Raw genomic sequence first — 24,736 nt, 5'->3', positions numbered from 1 at the left:
GAGAATGCAGTAGAAATAATAGTCTGAGACGTCCAAACCCAAGACATGTGAGGAACCCATACTACAAAGCAAAGAGCCAAGGTTGTCTTTGACAGCCAAAGGTGAGCTCCCAGCTGACAGCCAGCAGTAATTATTGGCCATGTGGGTGAATCACATTGAATATTCCAGCCTACTCAAGCCCCCAGACAACTGACACAAACTCATGAAGAAGAAGAGCACAAACCCATGCAGCCGACACTAGTCAGCCCAAGAATCCTTAAACATAATAAAATGGTTGTCATAAGCAGAAACTAATACACCATTGTAAAGCAATTAAACTCCAATAAAGATGTAAAAAATAATAAAAATAAAATAAAATAAAATGGTTGTCATTTTAAGCCACAGAATTTTGGGGTGGTGTGTTACACAACATATAAACCTAACACTGATACACAAGTTAAACCATGTGAATTGCTGATATTGGACAGGTTTTGACTGACAACCTCATATATTTCAACCTAATACGAATAATGCCTTGATATTGTTCTATTGCTCTTAGCTCTTATTCTAAGCAAGTTATAACGCTCTTGTCTCAGAACCCACTCAACATAGAGAGGTTGAAAGTTATCACCATAACAGTAACTAATAATAACAGTAAATAAAAATAAATGAATATTATGTATTGACCAAAAATTAAACAATCCAACAGAGAAGTGTGTCATATATACTAGTGGTCCATACACAACACTAAAGAGAAAATCCCCCGAGTTCAGCTTTTCCAAACTTCAGTTCTTTGCATACCACCTTCATGATTTAGGGCACGTCTTCATACTCACTATAAGATTATCTACATTATCTTTACTCAGAAAAATCATTTTAGTGAAACATTATATCCCTCCCATCAACAGACCTATTTAAATAGACTCAAAGTGATAGAATGTTACTGGCTCTCTTTGAAGCTTATATGTTAAGATAGACACATTTACATACCCACAGTCTCTGATTAGATCATCAGACACACAAGTAGCACAATATGTGTCTTAAAACACGAAAGATCAGAGTTCTTTCTTAGCAACATTGTGAAAAACCCAAGGCTTTCCTTCATCTCCTATTTCTCTTTTTCAGTATACTTATCACTCTCCAAACCACAACCTGAGGCATCCATTTCTTCCTAGTACCCCAAATATCGCTGGTCTACACAGTGACATTTGATCTAGAACCCTCCTCAGTGGACAGCACTTAATCTCCAAAGATTTCTTGTCTTCTTTTCCAACCACATTTATCCTGTTCACCAACTCCATGGGTTTTGTTCTCCAATAGAGAGAGTGAATATAAAGAATTCATCTAGACTACTTTGTTCATGCTTATGCTTTCAAGGTACCATGTATACACAAACTATTTTAATTTTTGGTTTACTTCTTTGTATTCTGGCCTTTCCATTAAATATGAGGTAACTTACAGAAAGTGTTTACTAAAATATAAATGTAAGGAAAAAGCACAAGAGGCAGAAGAAAATGCAAACTGGTACAGATGTAACCAAGGGGAAAATAGCATTCAAACAAACAAAACAGTCCATAAAATACCACACATATGCTATAGTTAATATGTAAATTTGACTAAGAATCTCCTGGTTGATCAAAGAATAAAGAAGACAGGTCTTTTATATTAATCTCCTTAATCATGATTTAGAAGAAAACTAATTTCTTCAGGTAAATGTTGTTTCCTGCTTTGTATTCTAAAATTAATCTCTTATATGGATCCTTATAATGTGGAGCAGAGAAGTGTAAAATATAAAATAAACATTCCTACAACAAATAGAGAAAAAATTTCTAGAGAGTGTTTCTAGCAGTAGTCTTTGATTAAAAGTGAGTTCAGACTTCTATTTCTAGTCAAGATAAGGGGTTGGATTTGCTATTACAACTGAAGTAATGACAAAGCCAGAGAATATATATGAAACAATGTTTTTCAGTCATTGGATAGGAGGTTGCAAAGGACAGTGATATCGGCCAGAGTGGAAACAAATGAGGTAAGTCTTCTGATTGCCCAGATTTACTGCCTGGAGAGAGTTTCCAGGCTATAACTTGAAGAGAGAGGGAACTCAGGCAGAGCCTTGGGACTTCCTGAAACTGAGAATTGTTTAGAAGTTGAGAGAGGCTAGGGTTGGTAAAGTGTGCAGGACAGAGTTCCAGAGAGGAGAGAGCTACACAGAGAGAGCTCTGGAAACCTTCAGAAAATCTCCAAGTCTTCCTCAAGCTGGGCTATGACAGTTTCCTTTGTAAGAAAACTATCCACATATGGGGAAAGAACCACCCAATAAGAGCAAGGGGAACAATTCTTGGGTTTCCACAGGACAAAGCATAGTTTGTGCTCCCTTCAACAAGAGTGGGAAAAACTCATAAATCATGGGATATCAGGTAGAATACTCAAAAGAGTATTGATTCAGTAATAAAAGAAAATTAGCTCTGGATTAAAGGTGGCTCCAGTCTCACAAAACAATACTTAAAAAATAAAAAACGGGCTTCCCTGGTGGCACAGTGGTTGAGAGTCCGCCTGCCGGTGCAGGGGATAAGGGTTTGCGCCCCGGTCTGGGAGGATCCCACGTGCCACGGAGCGGCTGGGCCCGTGAGCCGTGGCTGCTGGGCCTGCATGTCTGGAGCCTGTGCTCCACAACGGAAGAGGCCACAACAGTGAGAGGCCCGCGTACCGCAAAAAAAATAAATAAATAAAAATAAAGAAAATAGAAACCTCAAAAGGGTCAACATTTCTCCAAGTAACTTAGCTATGACCTAGAAGAAAAGCTCAGGAATATTTATAAGAATATGAATATATCCAGCACCAAGCAAGGTAAAATTCACAATGTCTTGCATCTAATAAAAAATTAAAGGTCACAAAAAAGCAGGAATGTATGACTCATATTAAAGAGATGGGCCAATCAATAGAAACAGACCCAGAAATGACACATATGATAGAATTAGCAACAAGAACATTAGAAGTTATTATAATGATATCCAACACATTCAAGAAGGTGAAGGAAACTTGAGCATGGTAAGTAAAGGCCCAAGTAGAACCACTAGCCATGAAAACTACTACTGGGATTATTTTAAAAAACACACATTGAGTAATAGCAGATTAAACAATGTAGAAGAAAAGATTAGTAAACTTGAAAACATAGCAATTGAAACTATTCAAAATGAAACACAAATAGAAAAAAGACTAGACCAAAGAAGCAGAGCATCAGTGAGCTATGGGACAATGTCAAGCACCCTTTTGTATCTGTATTGGAATTTACAAAAGGGAAGAGATGGGTGGTACAGAAAAAAATTTTTTGAAGAAATAATGGCTGAAATTTTTCCAAACTTAATGAAAACTATAAAGTCACAGATCTAAGAATCTTAACAAACCAAAACACACACACACACACACACCACACACACACACAAATCATAAAGAAAACTATATGAAGGCACATCATAATCAAATTTCTTAAAGCCAGTGTTAAAAATATCCTAAAAACAACAGGAGACAAAAAAGATGTTACATTTAAAGAACAAAGATAAGCAGATTTAGAAGAAGGTGAAACATTTCTAAAGAACAAAAGCAAAAATAAAAACATAACCTTGTCAACCTAGAATTCTATACCAATAAAGTTCTCTGACCATTTATCTGATTAACTTCCATATTGGAGGAAACTACTGACCTGAAAACTTATGTGAGGCAACAGGATGATACCTGTCTCTGTAAATTACATTGTAATTTAATGGAACATAATTATTGTATGTTTATAAAATAGCATAACCATTTGAATGTATACATTTGTTAATTAAATTATATATTCATTTTATTAAAACTATCTTTCAAAATGAAAACTCAAAAAAAAAAAAAAAAACCCAGAGACGTTCTCAGAAAAGAATTCATTACCAGCAAACATGTATGTACTATGAGAAATGTTAAAGGAAGTTTCTAAACAGAAGGAAAATGGTGGCAGAGGAAAATCTGAATCTACAGAAAAGAATGATGAGTACTAGAAATGGTAAATATGCAGTTAAACATAAAAATTTTCTTAATTTTCAAATATCTTTAAAAGATAATTGACTTTTTAAAGTAAAAAACAGCAACAATGTATTGTGGGGTTTATTACACCTGTAAAATAAAAATATCTTAGCACGAAAGCTGGAAGGGGGAGATAAGAAAATATATATTATAAAGTTCTCATATGTGAAGTGGTATAATATTTAAAGATGTACTATAAATCCTAAAGCAACTACTAAAAACAAAAACAGAGAGTAATAACTAATAAGCCAATAAAAAGGGTAAAGTATAATTACTAAAAAATAACAATCAATCCAAAAGAAGGCAGAAAAGAAAAGGAAATATGCAGTAAAGAACAGATAGGATTATCTTACACCATACCCAAAAATCAACTCAAAGTAGATTAAGACTTAACATAAGACCTAAAACTATAAAATTCCCAGAAGAATATGTAGGGGAAACCAACAAAGGACAGGTATCCAGAATATATATGTATCTCCAGCTCAAATGATCCTAAACACAAAGAGTTGTTAAATGTATGAAAAGATGTTCAACCTCACTAATAATCAGGAAAATGCAAATTTAAACCATTATGGGAAATCATTTTATACCCATAAGAAAGGCAAATTTTTAAGTCAGACAATGCCAAATTTTGGTAAGCCATTTAGTAATGTGAACTCTTATTCACTGCTGGTGGGAGTATAAATTATTTCAATCACTTCAGAAAATAGCTTGGCTTTCCTTATAAACCTGAACGTGTACATTTCCTACACCCCAGCAATTTCATTAGAATGTATACACTTTATAAGAATTATTGCACCCTAAGTTAACTCTTACACATGTTAGTCAGGAACATGTAAAACAGTGTTTATAGACGCTTTGATCAGTATTGTAAAAATGGAAACAGCCCAAATATCCATCAACACTAGAATGTATAAATAAGCTGTAGCAAAATCTTATAATGAATATACAAAGCTAAATACAACATGGATGAATTATTCAAAAACATAATTCTGTGTGAATAAAGTCATAGACAAATATATTGTTTGATTATTTTTATGTAAAATTCAAAATCTGGCAAACAAAATAATGTTCTACTTAGGGTTTCCTATATAGGTATAAAATCTCTAAAGAAAGGGAATGGTTAATGTATAATTCAAGATATCGCTTATGCCTCAGTAAGAGAGCTGCAATCAGTGAGTAGCATCTAAGAGGCTCTGAAGAATAGTAGTGCTCTATCTCTTGGCCTTAGTGGTACATACAGGTGTTCACTTGCTGCCCTTTAATACGTGTATGTTCATCTGCATTCACTCTTTCTGTGTATACTATATATAAAAAAATTTTTAATTGCAGATTCCAAGGTCACAAAACCAGATATTTCAGTTCAATAGGTTAGGATGGCCCCAAGAAATGTGAATGTTTGTCAAGTTCCCATGATGATTCTGATAAAAGTAATCTGAGGACCATACTTCAAGTATCTGCTTATTAGTTCTATGGGTTTGAACTCTTTGGTCTTTGAACTTGACATTTCACAAAGAGCTGCAACATGATTAAAGGAGGCAATTTATAATAAATAAACACACAACTCTTTCAATTCCAGAAATTATCACTTTACTATACAAAAAAACCTAAACATTTACAAAAGAAAATCAAAAGTTGCATTTTTAGACCACATTGGGAAAGTTACACAAGTCTGATGAACAAACAACATCATAAAACGTCTCTGTACCGTATTAGTACCATCCAGAGAAATCCAATCAACCACTATACCATAGGTTGAAGTGTTTAGTACCTGAAAGCCAACCCAGTGCCCTCTTGGTTTATCATTTGCCTATAACAATGTAAAGTCCTAACATCTTTACAAAACATGGAATTGTTGTCTATGAACTTTATAGGAATAAAATTTTGTTAAAGGAAATAAAATATTAAAAAGATGACATAGTTCAGCTGCCAATCAATATTAAGATGCTTTAAGTTATAACAGTCAATCCAAGCAACATTTTAATAATTATAGAAATGTGACTATAGTGTGCTGATATTCCAAGCAATCTTGCTATGGCATAGTTTTATTCTACATATATACAAATCATGTTATTGCATATACACATCAAGAAACTACTCCAGTCGTCACATCTCAAAGGTAGTGCCTATTTTTTAGGCAGAAATTTTCCTTTGGCTTCTTGCTCACAACAAGGGGCATAGGCAGCCATTTCTTTCCAAGAGTTCACTACATTCAAGGAAGTCTGTACTCCTAGCTTGTTGTTTTCCTCGTGGAATGATGAGCAGTACTGAGGATTTGAACTGATAAATAGTGTCTCTGATTGAACATGTCAAACATTAGCTACACTTTTGATTTCTGTGCTTCTACAAGACTGTATGACCCTTTCATGTTGGCTTTTCTAGCAAAGTAAATAATCATTCCAATGGCAGGTATTATTAAGGAGGATGCACAATAGAGCACGAGAAGTTCAGGAGAAAAATAGTGCTTGTTACTTTCTCTTCCTGGAAAATAACAAAATGAATGCAATTAATGTGTAGTATAAAAAGAAATTGTTTAATAATAATAGTTACATGTTTTATTTTAACAGTACAACTTGTTCTCTAAAGAGAAGTGAATCAAGGTAGTGATAAGAACCAACAGGGCCCAAAATACATATTTCTTTGAATTATTCAAATAATCAGTTAGCAGTTGCTATGGTCATGATGAGTCTAAAGATGACAGTTGTTGATTTCCACAAACTTGGATTCAAATAGATTCAGGTTCAATAGCAGAATGGAAGGAAGGACACAACTTTTTAGAACTCATTTAGAAGTGCAAGAATTGGAGAAGAGGGTTTGCTTTGGGAAATAGAAACATATACTAAAGAACTAGGACTCTGATCATTATGAATTAAAATAAATAAACAGTTCTCCAAGAAAAGCCTTGTAACACCTAGAGTGTAACCATTATAGTCAAACACCACATATAAGATAGTAAGGGAAAGAATTCTTGTCGATGGCTTTTTAGAGATATATAGAAAACTTTATATTTTGTATCTCTGAAATAGGGCACCTTAATATACATTATTCCTCTTCAGCATTTATATCACTTCTTGATAATATGAAGTTGTTTGGATAGCATTATGTTTTAGCTTAAATGTGACTTACTCAGAGAGACATTCTCTGACCTGCATCTCCTCCAGCCTAAATAAGAAACCCTAATATACTTTTTTTCCTAATATAGTTATATAACCCACTACACTTTCCCTCCATAGCTCTAATCACAGCTTATAGTTAAACATTTGTTTGCTTATCTATTAATTTTGTCTTCCTCCTTCAGACTGTGAATTACATAAGCACATGTATCTAGTTTTTTTTGATCCACCACTGAATAGCCAGTACCTGGCTGCCTGCTTGGAGTAGCTTGCACCCAATAAATATCTTTTGAATAGTAATATATTTTTTTCTTTCTACATCCTGTCATTTTGACATTTTGTTGCAAATTGGGTATATAAGGTAATAGTAAACAAAAACTTTAAAATTAGTACTCTTTCTACTTACAAAAATCATCTGTTATGTTTTAGCTTAAATGTGACTTACTCAGAGAGACATTCTCTGACCTGCATCTCCTCCAGCCTAAATAAGAAACCCTAATATACTTTTTTTCCTAATATAGTTATATAACCCACTACACTTTCCCTCCATAGCTCTAATCACAGCTTATAGTTAAACATTTGTTTGCTTATCTATTAATTTTGTCTTCCTCCTTCAGACTGTGAATTACATAAGCACATGTATCTAGTTTTTTTTGATCCACCACTGAATAGCCAGTACCTGGCTGCCTGCTTGGAGTAGCTTGCACCCAATAAATATCTTTTGAATAGTAATATATTTTTTTCTTTCTACATCCTGACATTTTGTTGCAAATTGGGTATATAAGGTAATAGTAAACAAAAACTTTAAAATTAGTACTTTCTACTTACAAAAATCATCTAACCCCTACAATACTATATAATATCTTAACCTTATAAGAACATCTATAGAAGATAGCATGGTATTTACTGAAGTTTCATCTCTATTTATATTTACGTTTGCACAGCATTGTATGACCTCACAAATATTGTTTCTTCAAGTGAAGTATATATTGTCTCAGTCCTGGAAGAAATGAGTGATTTGACCTTGATAATCATTGCTTTACTTCTAGGAGTTTCTAATCCTTGGAGATCAACCAAGAAGAAAAGAATCACTGGAGTTAGATGACGGGGAGTCCATTTTTTTGAATTATTGAGGTCAAAAACACTTCACCATAAACATAAGGATAATTGCCTATTTTTCTACTTTCCCTTGCTAGAGTAGAACTAGTCAGAGTACAAGGGTAACATTTCAATAGAATTTCCATTATCATAATTATGGTTAAGCATCAATATTGATAACCTGCTGAGCAATGGTATCTCTGCTCCTATTGTTTTCTTTTCAATTTAATACATATTATCTTTTGCCTTTTGTTTTCCCCTCAGATATCTGCAGTAAAATACAAATTCGCTGCTGAGTTTGTTACCAGGGCAACCTTCAAATACAATTTTCTATTAGCTGTATCAACACTGAAAATCCTAAAGACTCCCAACCATTTCTATCACTGGAATACATTCAAGCAAATATATTTGTAAAAAAAAAAAAATTAATTTTAAAACTCAGCTTATTACAAAAGATGACTAGTTGAAAATTCCCAGGAAAAATGTCAAATTTTTGTTTCCATTCATTTGTAGTTACTTTAAACCATATTTAGTTTGGGGGTTCTAGCTGAATGCCTAATGTGCTTCAATTTGTTCATTTAAATAATGAGTGAAAAATGGCAAATATGTAAGTTACTAACTTAATAAAGCAATTAGAAAAGACAGCAATGTATGAGAGATAAAAAGTGCAGAAGAAGCTTTGGTGTGTCTTTAAAAGAGAATCGTTAACTACAAAAAGAAATATAAAAATGTTAGGAGTCCAAGTTCCTGGGACTAGGCTTAATTAAAGGTGTTCTGGAGGCATTGAGGATTAAATAGGAATAAATGAATTTCAACCTACTCATAACCAAGATCTCAATCCGTCCAGAAACATCCCCAACCTCATTGGAAGCACTGATTACATACATCCCTGTGTCACTTTGAGTAACATGATACTAGGTAAATGTTCCATTCTTTGAACACATAGTAACTTCATTGGCCAGATCAACTCTTTTCAGGATAATCACTGCAGGTGGATGACTAAAAGTTTTACATGTAATCGTGATATTTTCCCCTTCTTTAACATTTCTAGGTGTATGTATTGATATTGTTGTGTTCTGAGGAGGTACCATGAAGACAAGAAAACATACGGTAAGGTCTTGTAATCTTGAGAGATTTGGCCAGATGAGTAAAATTTTTACCCATTTTCTGACCCACGTTTAAATTTTCTTTACACTGATGAGTAGTTGCTAACTCTGAGAGCCCAGTGCCAGAGGCTCTTAAGAATTGGCATTTGTTTGCAAGAATGTTCACTTCAATTTTGGCTTCCAACACACAATGGGAGCTCATTAGCACTCAAGGAGTGGGAGACAGAGTAGTAAAGACTGACTTGTTCTGCTTCCACTGATAAAATCAACAGATCCTACTGTGTGTTCACATGAGGGGTTAGGAGATTAAGAGGCTTTTGAAGTTTCTATGCTGAGACCACTGCCCCCTCCCTCCCTCTCTCCATCAGAATAGGGTAAAATGGACAAGGAGCTTGGATTTTCTAAGGAGACAGTTCTGTAGTCTAGAGTTTCCTTTATGTTGTTCAGCATTAAGATCACCATACTGAATTATTTTCCTGAAGAGACTCAATCCAGAAAATATGTAGTTACTCCATGTTCAGAGAGTGACACTCTCTTCTGGTAGGAAGGAAAAGGGTCTGGATAGAACCTTTCTTTTTCCATGTGCCAATTCTACTTCTCTAGTTTCCTTATAACCCCCAGGGAAGGGTTTTGAAAATACATTTAAACACTTTGGAAATGCAGGACCTCAGAGACAAATGATGAATTGTCAACATTTAAAAAAGCAAACGGGAATTCTACAGTGACCAGTGATTGATTAATGTCAACTTCCTGGCTGAACTCCATAGGATAGAGCAGCTGTGCGTGATTATTTTTGGAAAGACTAAGAAATAACCATAATCATCATGGAATTCAGTTCCATTTTGCCCACTCATTCACCTAATCCCTGAAATTCGTTACAATTCACCAAGCCTCTGACTGATTATAAAAAATAATAAAAAACAAAAACAAACCTTTAACATCAAGTGTTATGCTTCTTAACTGCAAGCCAACTTCATTTTTAGATTCACATTCGTATACTCCCGCATCCTCCAACTGGGCCCTGTGGATGGTATATGCACCATCTGTAGACTTCAGCACTATGTAGCCTGACCCTGCTTTTTTCTTCAGGATTATCAAAGTTTGGGGTACATTTCCACATGTACAGGAGATAATGACAGTGTCTCCTTCCTTGACACTCTCAGAAGGAAAAGCTGTAAGTCGTATATCTTTCGGAGCAACTGTGGAAAGAATTTAAAGATACCTCTGACTGAATGAAATATAAACCAGTCCCATATTGCTTTAATGACAGTAACAATAGCTGTCAAGATGGTATTTGTGCTTACTGTTTGCATTAAATATTTAGAGGGGTAATTAAAGAAGTCAAGCATTTACTGGATTGTTGTAAATGATCACATTTTTAATAAAAGAAGACAACTCTTATGCTTCTTTCATGTCCCTTAATATAATTCTTTACCCAGCCTAGCCAACGAATAAGTGTTTTAAAAACAGCTGTAGGTTTCAAATGTGAAAAAGAACTTTTTTTTTTTGGTCACACTGCTGTGCAAATATTTCTTTAAGTATACAGGCCTTTACAGGCTTCTGAGTTCTGAGCTGGACAATCCCAGATCAAGAAATTAAGCTCTGGGGCTTCCCTGGTGGCGCAGTGGTTGAGAATCTGCCTGCTAATGCAGGGGACACGGGTTCGAGCCCTGGTCTGGGAGGATCCCACATGCCGTGGAGCAACTAGGCCCGTGAGCCACAACTACTGAGCCTGCGCATCTGGAGGCTGTGCTCCACAACAAGAGAGGCCGCGACAGTGAGAGGCCCGTGCACCGCAATGAAGAGTGGCCCCCGCTCGTCACAACTGGAGAAGGCCCTCGCACAGAAACGCAGACCTAACACAGCCAAAAATAAATTAATTAATTAATAAAATCCTACCCCCAACATCTTCTTTAAAAAAAACAAAAAAAAAGAAATTAAGCTGTGCTTACAATCCTTAACAACACTAATTATCCTGGGCTAAGTACTTGACATACAACATCTCTGTTAATACACAACCCGTGGAGGGAGGTACCACATCACCATTTTATAAGTGAGATTCCCATTAAGTTCATCTGTTTTGTGACTTGATTTGATACTCTCCCCAACCAGAGCTACATCCTAAGGGCTTTCTTTAAGGTAGTGCATTGCCCTACCAAGGTTCTTCCTTTAAAATACAAATTATTATTGTAATGATGTAACAAGAAAGTCACTAATATCTTAGTGGAAACAATACCAAGGGGTAAGAGAGGAACTAACAGCTCTAGTGAAGAAGAGAACCTTGAACCCCAAAAGGGAAGGTAAGAGGGAAATCCAAATCACTTCATGATTTTGCCCAAAACTGCCTACAGCTTCATCTTGTCAACTAGGAATTGTTTTGTTCTCAGTCTTGCCTCTCCATCCTGGCAAGAATGGGTCTGGATCTGCTAATTTCATCCACCCTAGTGATTCTATGCCATTAAACTGATAAACCAGAGGGCATGGTCACTGCTACTCAATCTCAGAATTTATAAAATGTTTAAGTGCCTTCTTAGGCTCCTAAGCACATACTAGCAGGCATCTTGTGAGATTACCACTCAGAGTTTAATCCAGCTAGATAAGGTAGCTTTAGTCCTAAGTAATTTCAAAATACATATATACATCTTCCTATCCTTATTTCAATGCCATAATCAATGCCTTGTGAATGTAACTGGAACTCGGCACAGTTCCTGGATTCCACCTGCAGTTGAAAGAATTTTAGGATAAGTGACTTGGAATGGTTCATGGGGAAGTACTATTCCAGGAGCTTTCCATGCAGAGGAAACATCATGAGCTCTTCAAAATGCTCAAGGCATTCTGTTTTAGTAAAAATTTTGTTTGTTTCAAAAAGGACTTTGTTCAAAACCAGTAACACAACCAAAATAAGACTAGCAATCATAATTCATTTAATCACTTAGCTCACCTTGGATAATTAATTTGACTTCTTTTCTGCTTATTCCAACCTGGTTAATGCCTTCACAGACATAAATACCAGAATCTTCCATTTTTGTAGACGTTAAGGTAAGAGTGGTATTCTCAGAAAGAGGCTGTAGATCCCCATTACTTAGCAGCCTGCTCCACAGGATTTTCGGAGCTGGAAGGCCATCGCTAGAGCATGTCATATTCACAGATCTACCTTCCTCCAGGATGGAGGAGGGGCTGATCAAGATGGTTGTATCCCTGGGAGCAACTGAAAAGGTGGGGACACTTGTTAGCTTGACTCTTTATACACCGAGTTCCAAAGAAGTTTGATAATGTTGCAAAACTGGGCTATGGATTCGCGGATTAGAACAGTTTATAAATCTTGATAACTTTCCAAAAGAGGTTTCTGTCTGCATTTACTTTAGCAGGTACAGAACGATAGAGAGTAGAATATGGACACATCCTGGATATTTTCCAATGGAAATAAATTCTGTAGAAACTCTCTTACTATCAAAGAATGGATGATCAATGATAGTACATATTGACATTTATGGTACATTAAACATGACCATGAACTATGTGAATCACCTATGAAAAGGTGGACTATTTTTCTACCTCTTGAATCTAGGCTGTCCTTGTGACTAACTTTGACCAATATATCCTGGAAGAAGTAACTCGGTAGGACTTCCAAGCCCAGGCCCCAAGAGGCCCCTTTCATGATCACCCTCTTGAAATACTGCACTCTGGTGACTATACCTAGGCTACTTTCCTTGAGAGACACCACATGGAGAAGAAAGGCCAAGAAACACCAGAGAAGGCCCAGACATGTGAGTGAGGCCACCTGGGACCATCCCCCACTGACCTGCCAACTGACTGACAATGCATGAATGAGCTCATCTAATACCACATTGAACAAACTGCCCATCTGACCTCTTCCCAAATTTCCAGCTTAGAATCGTAAGCCAATAAACAGTTATTTTAAGCACTGGGGGTGGTTTGTTATAATAATCATTATTTTGTTGTTCCTTTTCAATTAATTTTTTCACAACGGTTTTAACAATCAACCTCATGTTAACTCTTTCCTGGCAACCATGATTAAAAAAATTCATATTAAATTGTGGATACATCATGCATGTACTTACCATTAACATATAGTATCTGTGTACTCTGCCTTTGTTTGGGTTCAAATTCCATTTCATCAATAGGTAACTTAGCCAGACAAACAAGAACTTTTCCCGTGTCTTCAGTGGTGGGGATGAAGGTCAGTTCCAAACTCTTGGTCTCTAGGGATTTCTTACTTACATCTTCCCAAAAGATTTTATTCTTCATAATACTCTCCCCTTTAAGTAATTCAATTTCCAGCCGGTCAAAAGGGTACACATCAGGAACCTTACAGCTTACAGTGACTGGGTTTCCACTCACTAACAGACCACTCATCTCAATTTCTGGATCTCTAAGGAAGGCTGCAAATGTCAAGCAAAAATGATGCTTATATGTGACAGTCAAGGAAAAACAGAACTAATCTCTATTAAATGCAAAGGTCTCAAAATGCAGATTTTAATTCACCTGGGATAGGATGATCACTAATATATAAATAACAACATTAAGTATAAATATTTATGACATTAAATATAAATAACGCTGGAAACGAAAAATAACTAGCACATCAAATCATCAGGTAATAAATATACTTTTTATTCTTCTCTAGTGATGCAATCTTGCTGACAGCTGTGGTCTGGTCTTTTCAATGGACATGTCAGCTTCCACCATCCTATTTAGTAACTATATATTTTAAACATTTTAATTATTTTCCAGGATGTATTGGATATTTACTATGTGCTAGTCCCTTAACATTCATTATCTCAGTCTTCAAAACAGCATAATCTAATGGGTATTAACTTATTTTACAGCTAGAAAAACTTATAGAGAATGTATTTTACAGCTAGGGAAGCATAAAATTGATAGAGGCTAAGAGTCTGCTATTTGGCATCATATCTAGTAAGTCACTGAGCTGAGATCAGAATTTCTATTTCCTTGAGCTCAGAGCCCAGGCTTGGTTTCACAGAGCCATGCAGCCTCTCATCTCAGATAAGACCCAAGGGCACTTCTCAGTTTAGACATTTTCATTTGCAATGGCCAAGTTTAGGCAGAAAGTCTTAAATGTTCCTTGGATAATACTTGTAGTTAAGAAGAAACGATGAGATTTAGATTCTGAATAACATTTATAACACATCTTATGCAAATCAATAAATGTGAGATCAGAGTGGTTATCAAGAGCAAGAGCCATGCTAAAATTTTTTTCTCCTTAAGCAAAGGGTCGTTAAAGTGATACATTCTCTAAAGTTTCTATATGATGGTAAGGCTTCACTGCTGGTTCTCATTGCTGTTGGGAATGTGCCTACATCAGCAGGTCCTGGACTCTTGGTAATACGATAATGCAATAAATTTACCCTTCTTCTGAGAGATTCAAATCCCTTTACGGACATACTCTAACTCATGCTGAACAAACTTCTGAGGGGTAACACAAGTTTGGGCAGGATTTCTGGAGGAAAATCTCTACAATTGTTCTCTTGAATTCCGCTGAATAAAAACAAGGCAGAATAACCTACTCAAAGTGTAACTTTATGATCACTTTGTATATTTTCTCCCTCGTTCATTATAAACTGAGGAACTCCAGCAATGTCAATTCATAGAGATTTGAGGCTGTAAAGGATTTTTGTTAACGTGACAAGAACAGCAAGAAAAAGTGTGGTGTATTTATGTGGTGTAAATCAATATTCAAATCTAGTGCAGTCCCTTGTTTCTACTTCTTGTCTGCCACTGACCATCCTCAGTGACAAATCTAACGCCCTGGCTTTCTTTTGCTCCCCATTGCCTCATTTCTCCCATCCTGCCAATCGGCTTTCAAATGTGCCGTCAAAACAGACCTACTAGACCATGGACTTGAGGGTACCGGGAGGGGGAAGGGTAAGCTGGGACGAAGTGAGAGAGTGGCATGGACATATATACACTACCAAATGTGAAATAGATCGCTAGTGGGAAGCAGCCACATAGCACAGGGAGATCAGCTTGGTGCTTTGTGACCGCCTGGAGGGGTGGGATAGGGAGGGTGGGAGGGAGGGAGACGCAAGAGGGAAGAGATATGGGAACATATGTATATGTATAACCAATTCACTTTGTTATAAAGCAGAAACTAACACACCATTGTAAAACAATTATACTCCAATAAAGATGTTAAAAAAAACACAAAAAACAGCATGCTTGGGCCTCACCCCCAATTCAAATAATTGAGCAGCAGTCATCCCACCCTGTTATCTGAGTGGACACTGACTACACTCCTTGCACACGACCACCTCTGTACACCCCACATACACCCAGAGGGAGATGGGAAGCAGGGAGCATGCAGTGCGTTCAAGTTCATGATGAGAGAGTATCGACAAGACACAGCCTAAGCATTGTGGGTGCTGGGTTCATATGTAATATCTACTTAAGACTTAGGCCAATTAAGTTACATCAAAAATTCTGGTTCAGAGATTTAGGAACCATTCACAATGTTAAATTCTCCTTCTAAACACAAGGATCTTGTCTTGTGTCACAGATTCACATTCTGTTTCTTCCAGTGGAACTAGGAACGACGACAAAACAGTAAACAATTCTGAAAACCACTTACAGTAGAGCTCCACATGGATTCCTTTTTCCAGTTTCTTATGCCCACATGTCACGGTGCACAGATAAAAATGTTCGTTCTCAAATCTCACAGGACTCAGGGTCAATGTGGACTTGGACCCCTCGCTCCTCACCTTCCCGTTCAGAGGACTGTCTATCTGGGTTCTCCAAGAGAAAGATGGGGACTCACAACCCATGACATCACAGGTCAACACAACTGAGTCGCCAATCTGAGCAGCAATCTGGGATCCAGGGGAGATCTCTACAGTAAACATTTTCTCTGGGGGATAAAAGAATAAGACAAAAAGAAGATAAGATTCTTTTCTTCTTTCATCACAGCTCAATATATGGTCTTTTTTTTTTCCTGGCCTCTTTTCAGCTAACATCTATGCCAGGAATAGATTACTCCTTTCCACCTTGGGACCTTCAGAAATGAAACCACATCTTTTAAGAACAAACGCACAAGACGCTGTTGATTCATTCATTTAATAGAATGAATAAGGATAAAAATTTGTCAAGACAGAGATTGGCATCTTTTCAGCAAAAAAAAATTCATTCTCCACTCAAATGTAGTTTATCAAATCCCTGTAACAGTGGAAAAACAGCTCAAAAATATAAGAGGTTCCAGTGTGTCAAGCATTGTGGAAATCACTTTACATATATTATCTCATTTAACCCTCACAACTTCATGAGCTGATATTATTAATTCTGTCTCCCTCTCCTCCCCTTCTTCCTCCTCCTCTTTCTTCTTGAGGAAAGATGATAAATAACCTCACCCAGGTTACAAGTGGCAAAATTAGGACTTGAAGCCAGGTGAGTCTGATTCAAGATCCCAGCTTTTCAATTGCTTGAACAACTAAATCAAATCATCCTCATGTGGAGATAAAACAAAATCTAAGAAAAGTACTGAAAAAAAGTTATACAAATATGTGTTCTGATTAGAAGCAATACCCGTGACAGACCAGCACTTAGAGCTTCTGTATCAACAGAATAAAGCTGCACCATCGAAAGTCACACAGAATCACACTGAAAGCAAAGTCAAAATCTAAGCATTAAAGTGGTATGCAGGCCACCTCTTAAATTTGTTTGATACAATATAAAAATACTTTACTATTGACTCAGGGGATGAAAACTGAGATGCCAGGGCAAACTCCTAAGTCTCAGATATCCAGAAAAGCTCTTTGGCTGCCAGTGCCATCCCTGCTCGTTGTTTCTGACTAGATTGTGAAGAGTTTTATGTGACTATTTTAAGAAATGTGAATTTTAATTTACATGCAGTTAGGGTTTGGTTGAAGTCATATAAAATGTGCACCTTTCTTGTGTAAGGTAGATAACTCTGGTAGCAGTGCATAGGATTATGTTGGGGGACAGAATGATAGCAGGGTGACCATTTAAAGACAATTATCTATAGTTGAAAAACTGTGGGGTTTGGGGTTTAAATGGGCCTCTGTTAAATGCCATTAATGAGCTATGTGACTCTAGGCAAATTGTCAACTATTCTGTGCCTGTGTTTTTATTCACCTCATAAGGTTGTGGTAAAGAAAAAAGACGTAACATTTATAAAGTGGAAAGAGAATTCCTGGCAAATATTAGGTGTACAAGCAATAAGCGTCATTATTAATCTCTGGGAGACACTATTCTCTCATCTGTAAAATAGATATAAAATACATACTCGTTAGTTATTTCTTGAAGATTAGAGGAAACATATGTAAAGTGCCTGGAATATAGCTGGTGGATGTTATTTATTGATAAGAACATCTTTCAAGAGTCCAAGTGAGAGATGATAAACTAAGGCAATGGCAAGAGGGTTGAAGAAAAGAGGTCAGATTCTAGGGATCATTTTGAGGTAGAACTGACAGGTTTTGGTGACATGGAATAGGAACATGAATTTCAGAGTAAACAGCACATAATACATAGTTCAAATCTTGGAGTCCAGAGTTAGAAGGGAGGAGGACCAGATGTGGGAACCTGAGAATATTAATATTCAAGGGGCAGAAGGATGAGAGAAAGCCAAGGAATGAGGCAGTGAAAGAATGATGAGAAATGGAAAGTAACCAGAAAAGCAGAGCCATGGAAGTTCTGGCAGGAAATATTTCCAAGAAGTATGAGTAAGATGAATATATAATTGTATTAAAGCACATGACGATCAGATGGATCATCAATAAAAGTTAACGAAGTAATTTTGGCATTGAAGCTATTTCACTATTGCTTAAATCCAAATGACGGCAGCTTATCAGTCCTTTTTCGCATTCTGCTTACCTTGAACAATTAATTTCACCTCTTTTCTGTCTTTCCCAACCAGATTAACTCCTTCACACATATAAATTCCAGAATCTTCCATCCTCATAGCAATTAAAGTGAGAGTTGCATTCTCAGAAAGGAGCTGTAGATTCCCATTGTCTAATTTCTTGCTCCAGAAAATCTGTGGAGCTGGTAGACCTTCACTGGTACATGTCATCGTCACGGAGTCACCTTCTTGCAGGCTTGTGGAGGGGTTCACAGATATAACTGTGTCCTTGGGTGAGACTGAGAAGGCAGGGCACAACAGTAGTCATTGCTAAGCATCATCTTGATCCAATAGGGCTACGGTATTTCTCTCATAGACTTTATTTACGTGTTTTCACAAATTTGACAAACTTTCTCTGCCAAACTAGTGTAAAGAATTGCTGAGTCATAAAACTTAGTCAATCCAGTTTCTGACTAATTTGATGGAGTTACTTTTTTTGATGTTTGGTGTTTTCAGATGGCCATAGATACTTAGAATAATGTGGTTCAATCTCCTAGGTAAGGTAGAAGTTCCGGCTCAGCTTCCTTGCCAAAGGTTCATTCAAGTCGGCTTCAACACTTATGGTGCAAGGAAATCCATGCCTTATAGTAAACACAGTCCATTTGATTTTTGGACAGCTCTAGTTATTAGAACACTTTCCCTTTATTGAGCTGAACTCTTCCTCTTTGTAACTAACTTTTATACACCGGTCATAGTTCAGTCCTCTGCTGCTAAAGAATATATCAAATCCCACTTCTACGTGACTGTCTTTCAAATACTTAGTTATAGCTCTTGTTTCCAAGTTTTACATTCTCTAGGAAAAATATCTATTTTGACTATTCTTCTCAAAACATTGATAAAACGTTTCCATCTCATTCTCTTTCAACGAAACTTGTTATAGAAGGCAATACTTACTTTTAAGTATGGTGTCAAAGCAGACCAGAGCATTTTAGCCTAGAACAAAGCACTGTGAGTCCACTCCTACCAATTCTGGGATTTCAAGACTGCTTCAGCTCCCCCAGCCATCTCAGGGAGCATGGAGACAATCAAACCTCATCTCCTCTCTCTCACCCCACACATATGTGTCCAGGTGAGCATACATATATGCACTCACACACAGAATAAGTGCCCACCTCATAAAATCTCTATACCTTGAGATTTCAAGGCATGGTATATGAGTTTACAAAACATGATTAAAAACATTTTATCACTTGAGCCTATTTCCTACTACCCATTCAGGAGGTATTAGTAGTCCTCTTTGTTAGACTGTGAAATTAAGTGACCCAAATTCACACAGTTAGTGGAGCCAGAACTTAAGCTCAAATCTTCTCAACACAAATTTGGTGTACTTATTAAATTATGCTATTGTCAAAAATTATGCTCTCAATGAATCAAAATGGTGTAAAAACTACAAACACGTTTCTTCTTGACTTTAGCTGCTAAGTTTACTGCTGTATAGATCCAAGATTAAATTCCCATAGACTTTACACAAGTACTTACTGTAGACTTGCAGTTTTTTTGTAGTCTTCCTTACTTGGGGTTGAGAATCAATTTCATTAATGTGTAATGTAGCTTGGCAAACAAGAGCTTTCCCAATATCCTCATCAATAGGAGTGAAGGTTACTTCCACACTCTTCGTTTCCTGGGACTTCATTTCTGAAACCTCCAGAAAGTCCTGTGTCTTCACGGAACGGTTGCCCTTCAGTAATTCTATCTCCAGCCTTTCATATGGGTAAACATCAGGGACCAAACACGTGACTGTGACTGGCTTCCCAACCTCCAGGGGGCCACTCAAATGGATCTCTGGGTCCTTAGGGAAAGCTGCAAAGTTCAAACAAATACATGCAAATGGACTTTTTGTTCATGTTGTATGAGGTCCCTTACTGATTTAAATCAATGTAAACTAAATCTAATATGTTTGCGAATACAGTCTTAATACAGCAGAATTGTTTAAATAGCCTTTCGTGGTTTGGGGTAGGTTCAAGAACTGGAATCTCCTGTTAGAGAGTTCAGTTCTGACGCTGCATGTACTAAGTGTTGCATGTTATCAGAGTGAAAGGAAGGCGAAGAAATTCATGTTTATTGAATACTTATGTGTGCCCATCACTGTGCTATTCATTTAACACCAATGACTTTATTTCATCCTCACAACAACCCTAAGAAATAGATACCACAATTCATAGATATGAAAACATAAACTTAGCACATGTGCATAACTTTCCTAAGGTCACACAGCTAGTAATGGTAAAGCTGGGATTTAAGCTCAGGATTTTTATTAGTCTGTACTGCTATTGAAGATTTTTTTATGTTATATCACATTCTCTTATTTTAGTGAGGGCAGATATATTTCATTTTATGGATAAGGAACCTGAGGCTTAGAATGTCATTGCTAAGAATAGTTATTGGGCAAGATATGCTAAGAAATGAGAAGAACAATTCTAAATAATTGGTTTCTGAAAAATGGTGCCTCTGACAGGCATTCATCCACCAGAAAGGTACACCTGTGCAGTCTTTAAATTCTGGAAGGCATATTTGCCTCCCAAAATGCCTAACTCAAAGTCTAACTAATACTCCACTTGAACTTTTTAGTGTCAAGGGACACATTAGTTCAGTCAGCCATTGCTTTCCTTGCAGGGCTACTTTTCACTGCAAACCACCAGGATGGTAACACATTGGCTCGATTCAAGACTGTGAAATGAGAATAAAAAGTTTCCAACTCTAAAGAATATTACAATCAAATGTGGAATGGAGACAGGACTGTTGAACATAATGAAAGACAGATATTCTTGAAAAAAAACTAAAAAACTTCAGCCAAGATAATTAAAGCCAGAAGGGCCTTCATTTCTCTTTTTAAATTTTCAACTATTTGGTACTTGCGATGAAAGGCAAAGGAACTGGAAATGTTTTGCTATGTGAAGAAATAGTATTTTTCATTTTTCCACCAATAGTCCTGTCCCTCATATTCTGAAAGAAATGTGTTTATAATCCACAGTTTGCTGTCAGGTAATACAGGAACTCACTACTTTCTCCTGTATTTACATAAGGGGGCCTTTCAAGGAGCTCAGGAGGCTGCACAGACATAAACTCTGCATGTACAACCAGCATAATTGAAAGCAGCCGGCCAGGCACAGTTTCTTGGGAAGCACTAGCAACATACAGGCTTCTTGAAGAATCAGTTAAGGTTACTGGACAAAGTTGTCTCCACTACAGCAGAAGAGAAGCAACATAAGTAGAAAAGATAATCAAATGATCTCTTTCTGAAGAGATGACTATCAAGGATTCCAGTATTTTGGAAAAAGCAGTAACCAGAATGCAAGTGATTTATTTTAGGTTATTTTTTCACTCCTTTTGCTAACTTTCTTTGCTGGATTGAGAATGGATTTGGATACATTTTGGTAGGCTGGTAAACGAGGGGTATTCATTCACATTCACAAGGCAAATCTAGTTCATTATACAAATATCTTTGAGGTTGAGTGATTGAGCATCAAGACTTAATGGCACCAAACAAAAACAAAAACAAAACCTCCTAAATTTATCTCCACCAAAGTCAAATGAGTGAAATGTTTGCAGATATTTTTCTTCTAGCTAAAGGGGAAAACTGTACAGGAGCCCATTACTAAATTATAGATCTCCTGTTTAATCTTTAAACTAATTTTAAACACCAAATTGCATAAGAATAAATAAATGGAAAATCCCTGAAGTATGGAATTCATAAATCATTTAGACACATGGACAAGTGAACATATAAGGATATAATTGAATAGAAATTTTTTAAAATAAAATAAACAGAACCTTAGAGACCTTCACTTTATGATTAAGAAAACTGAAGCCCAGAGAAGTTGAGTCTTACCCATGGTCACCATGTTTGTGGCAGAGTTGGAAATAGAAGCTAGGATTTGGATCTCTGGTCTAGTGCTAGGTTCAGCTGTCTCTAGCTTTCTTGGTACACTAGGTCCTCTAGCCAAGAATCTGGACATGAATATACTTTTTTCTTTCTTTTCTTTCAAAACTATCCTTTTAGAAACTTATTTAAAAGCAAAATGGAGAGAAAATCAAATATTCTCTAAAGTACTCACAGTAGATCTCCACTGGGATTCCTCTTTCCAGTTTCTGAGACTCACAAATCACTGTGCACAGGTAATAGTGTTCATTCCCCAGACTAACAGGATCCATGGTCAGCGTGGATTTGGTCCCCTCATTTCTCACCTTCCCGTTCAGTGGACTGTCTATCTGAGTTCTCCAGGAGAACGATGGGGACTCACAGCCTGTTGTGCTACAAGTCAGTGAGATGGAGTCACCAATCTGAGCAATAATTTTGGATTCAGGGAAGATGTCGATTTTAAAAGCTTGAGCTGTGAAGGCAGAAAGAAAAAAACAAACACTGTTTTGTTGAGTATTCTAGTCCTTCTTCTCTGTTTTAGTATAACACCCAAAATACAATCTGGCTGATCTCTTTCCTAAACTGCTTCCAACTAACGCAAGGTAGCATTGAAGTCACTTTCAAAAGAAGGTGTTGAAATCGTCTTTGCTTAGGAGAACCCTCATTCTGACCTTGATGCCCATTTATCAGAGTTGTTTTGTCACTAGCTAAGTTTGTTCTCATTATCAAGTGCAGGAAACTAAAGAGACAGACCTTCCTAGAGATAGAATCCAATTACTCATTTGACATTGGAAAAAAAGTATCCAAAAAACATCAACTTTACAGCTGTAACTATAACAATATAATGGTGTCTAGCAATACTCAATAGCACATTAAAAGTTAGGTTAAATTAAATTTTCCCACTCTTTAAAAATCCTAGTGCCTTTCTTTACGACCATAACAAAACTGACTGAAGCCAAAATCAGGGCTAAAATGGAATGCTAGCATTTGGAACAAATCAAGAAGAACTTACAAACTGCAAACACCATCCAAAGTATATTTGAGGCTCCAAAGATCACAACCATCTTCCTAGGCATTTTAAGTTGCTGTTGTTATGAGAAAATAATGGTTCCAAAACCCTTCTTTCTGTCCCCACTGAAAGTGCCTGGGAAGTCTTGAGCTCCTAAAGCCAGTGAGGTTCAGTGAAGAATGAAATAGAAAGTCTGCTCTTTATAAAGGGTCTTGCTGCAGAGACACAGAGGCGGAGGGAAATCCCTTCAAGGGGAAACCCGGAGCAGAGCCAGAAAAAAAGTTTAACTGACACCCAGCCAAGTCCAGTGTTAACCCCTTCCGTTGCTCTCAGTACTGAAACTACTATCTCTGCCCTAGAAAAAGAAAACACTTCCAAGCCTATAAAATTAAAACTTTTCCTGATTTTTCATTCTAAAAGGATATCTTTGCATGAAATATATAAAATAATGCTTGTGGCAGAATGAGGCTTTCTGAATCCAATGGGGAAAAGAGAGAGGGGAAAACAGTAAATTACACTCTAGTTTTTGAAGTGGCTAAACAAGCACTATGTCATGTGAACTGATTTTTCTCCATTAGGAAGATATATTTGCAATTCTAAAACAGAGACTAAATTTTCTCTTGCAAAAAAAAGGAAAAGATCCTTTCTTTTGATGAGTTATTTTTTAAAAGAGAGACAGCATAGCTTCTTAGTTTTATACTTTTTATTCACAACATAGTTTTTTTGACAACAAACATCCAGCTTCTGAAATGATTTTCTTGAGTAGAGAATAAAGGAACACTACCAGAACAAGAGAAAGGATTTTCCTCTTCTGTTTTAGAAAAGCTACCAATTCTTTGGTTCGGTTGCTGGATAATTGGAAGTCTTTTGCAGACTTAAATGCAAATGTATGGAAGTCATCTGAAGTGGTAAATCTCTTAGACTGTGAGACTTAACCACAAACACAGTTAAAACATGAAAAATAATTTGTTTCTATTTTATGGTAGGTGACAACAACAATTTTATGCTCTTTTTTCCCCCGCCAGTGAAAAGACTTTTTAAAAGGTATTTTTAAATGACTGTTTTTGCCTTACACACACATACTTAAGTCTTTGCAAAATGTTTGCCCATCAAAAAGAAACCGGAATAGCCACTTCCTTGTATTAGACTTGTGCAGGTCTTCCTCCCACACTGGATCATCAGTTTGTACCATGGTCCCAGACCAGCTCTTGTTCAGCATTGTATCTACCTCTGCCTTCCCAATATCTAATGCTTGGTTTTGTACTTAGTGGGTACCAAAAAAGTGCAATCATAAATATTATAAATTAAAATTTGGAAAAGAAACTTCCAAAATGCTAGCAATAATATGTAAATACTGCATGAGAAGCATGTTGGATTCTACAAAACAAAACAAAAAAAATACCAAAGCTCACGGACTCCCAGAGATGTGTACAATAAACAGCCCTGTGCTATGTGACTGAGGAAGGCCATAACTGAGGTTTGGAACTGATAACTGTTCCTACATGGCTGGAGAGGTTCTGGACCTCCTCTTGGATGCTGATGAGGCTCCCACTCAAGGCTAAGGAGAGGAAAAAAGTGGAAGAAGCTACTGGCTGTGATGGTATATAAGTGTGGCTTCATCTGCCAAAT

General features: G+C 36.7%; 1 protein-coding gene across 1 annotated transcript; it reads right to left on the bottom strand.

Moving 5' to 3' along the window:
• Positions 1-5,596: 5,596 nt before the first annotated feature.
• Positions 5,597-23,302, bottom strand: VCAM1 (vascular cell adhesion molecule 1). Its single transcript, XM_024751304.1, has 9 exons — positions 23,111-23,302; positions 22,295-22,570; positions 19,719-20,039; positions 18,212-18,478; positions 15,957-16,232; positions 13,429-13,749; positions 12,288-12,554; positions 10,279-10,545; positions 5,597-6,510 (listed from the first exon to the last, which is right to left on the bottom strand). The coding sequence occupies exons 1-9, from the start codon at positions 23,172-23,174 to the stop codon at positions 6,350-6,352; spliced, it is 2,220 nt and encodes a 739-aa protein (XP_024607072.1). The 5' UTR covers positions 23,175-23,302; the 3' UTR covers positions 5,597-6,349.
• Between the last annotated feature and the right edge of the window lie 1,434 nt (positions 23,303-24,736).

Source organism: Neophocaena asiaeorientalis, unplaced genomic scaffold, assembly GCF_003031525.2.
Source record: "Neophocaena asiaeorientalis asiaeorientalis breed wild unplaced genomic scaffold, Neophocaena_asiaeorientalis_V1.1 scaffold147, whole genome shotgun sequence".
Lineage (NCBI taxonomy): Eukaryota > Metazoa > Chordata > Mammalia > Artiodactyla > Phocoenidae > Neophocaena > Neophocaena asiaeorientalis.
The sequence above is the reverse complement of the archived record's forward strand: the minus strand, read 5'-3'. Positions and strand labels throughout refer to the sequence as shown.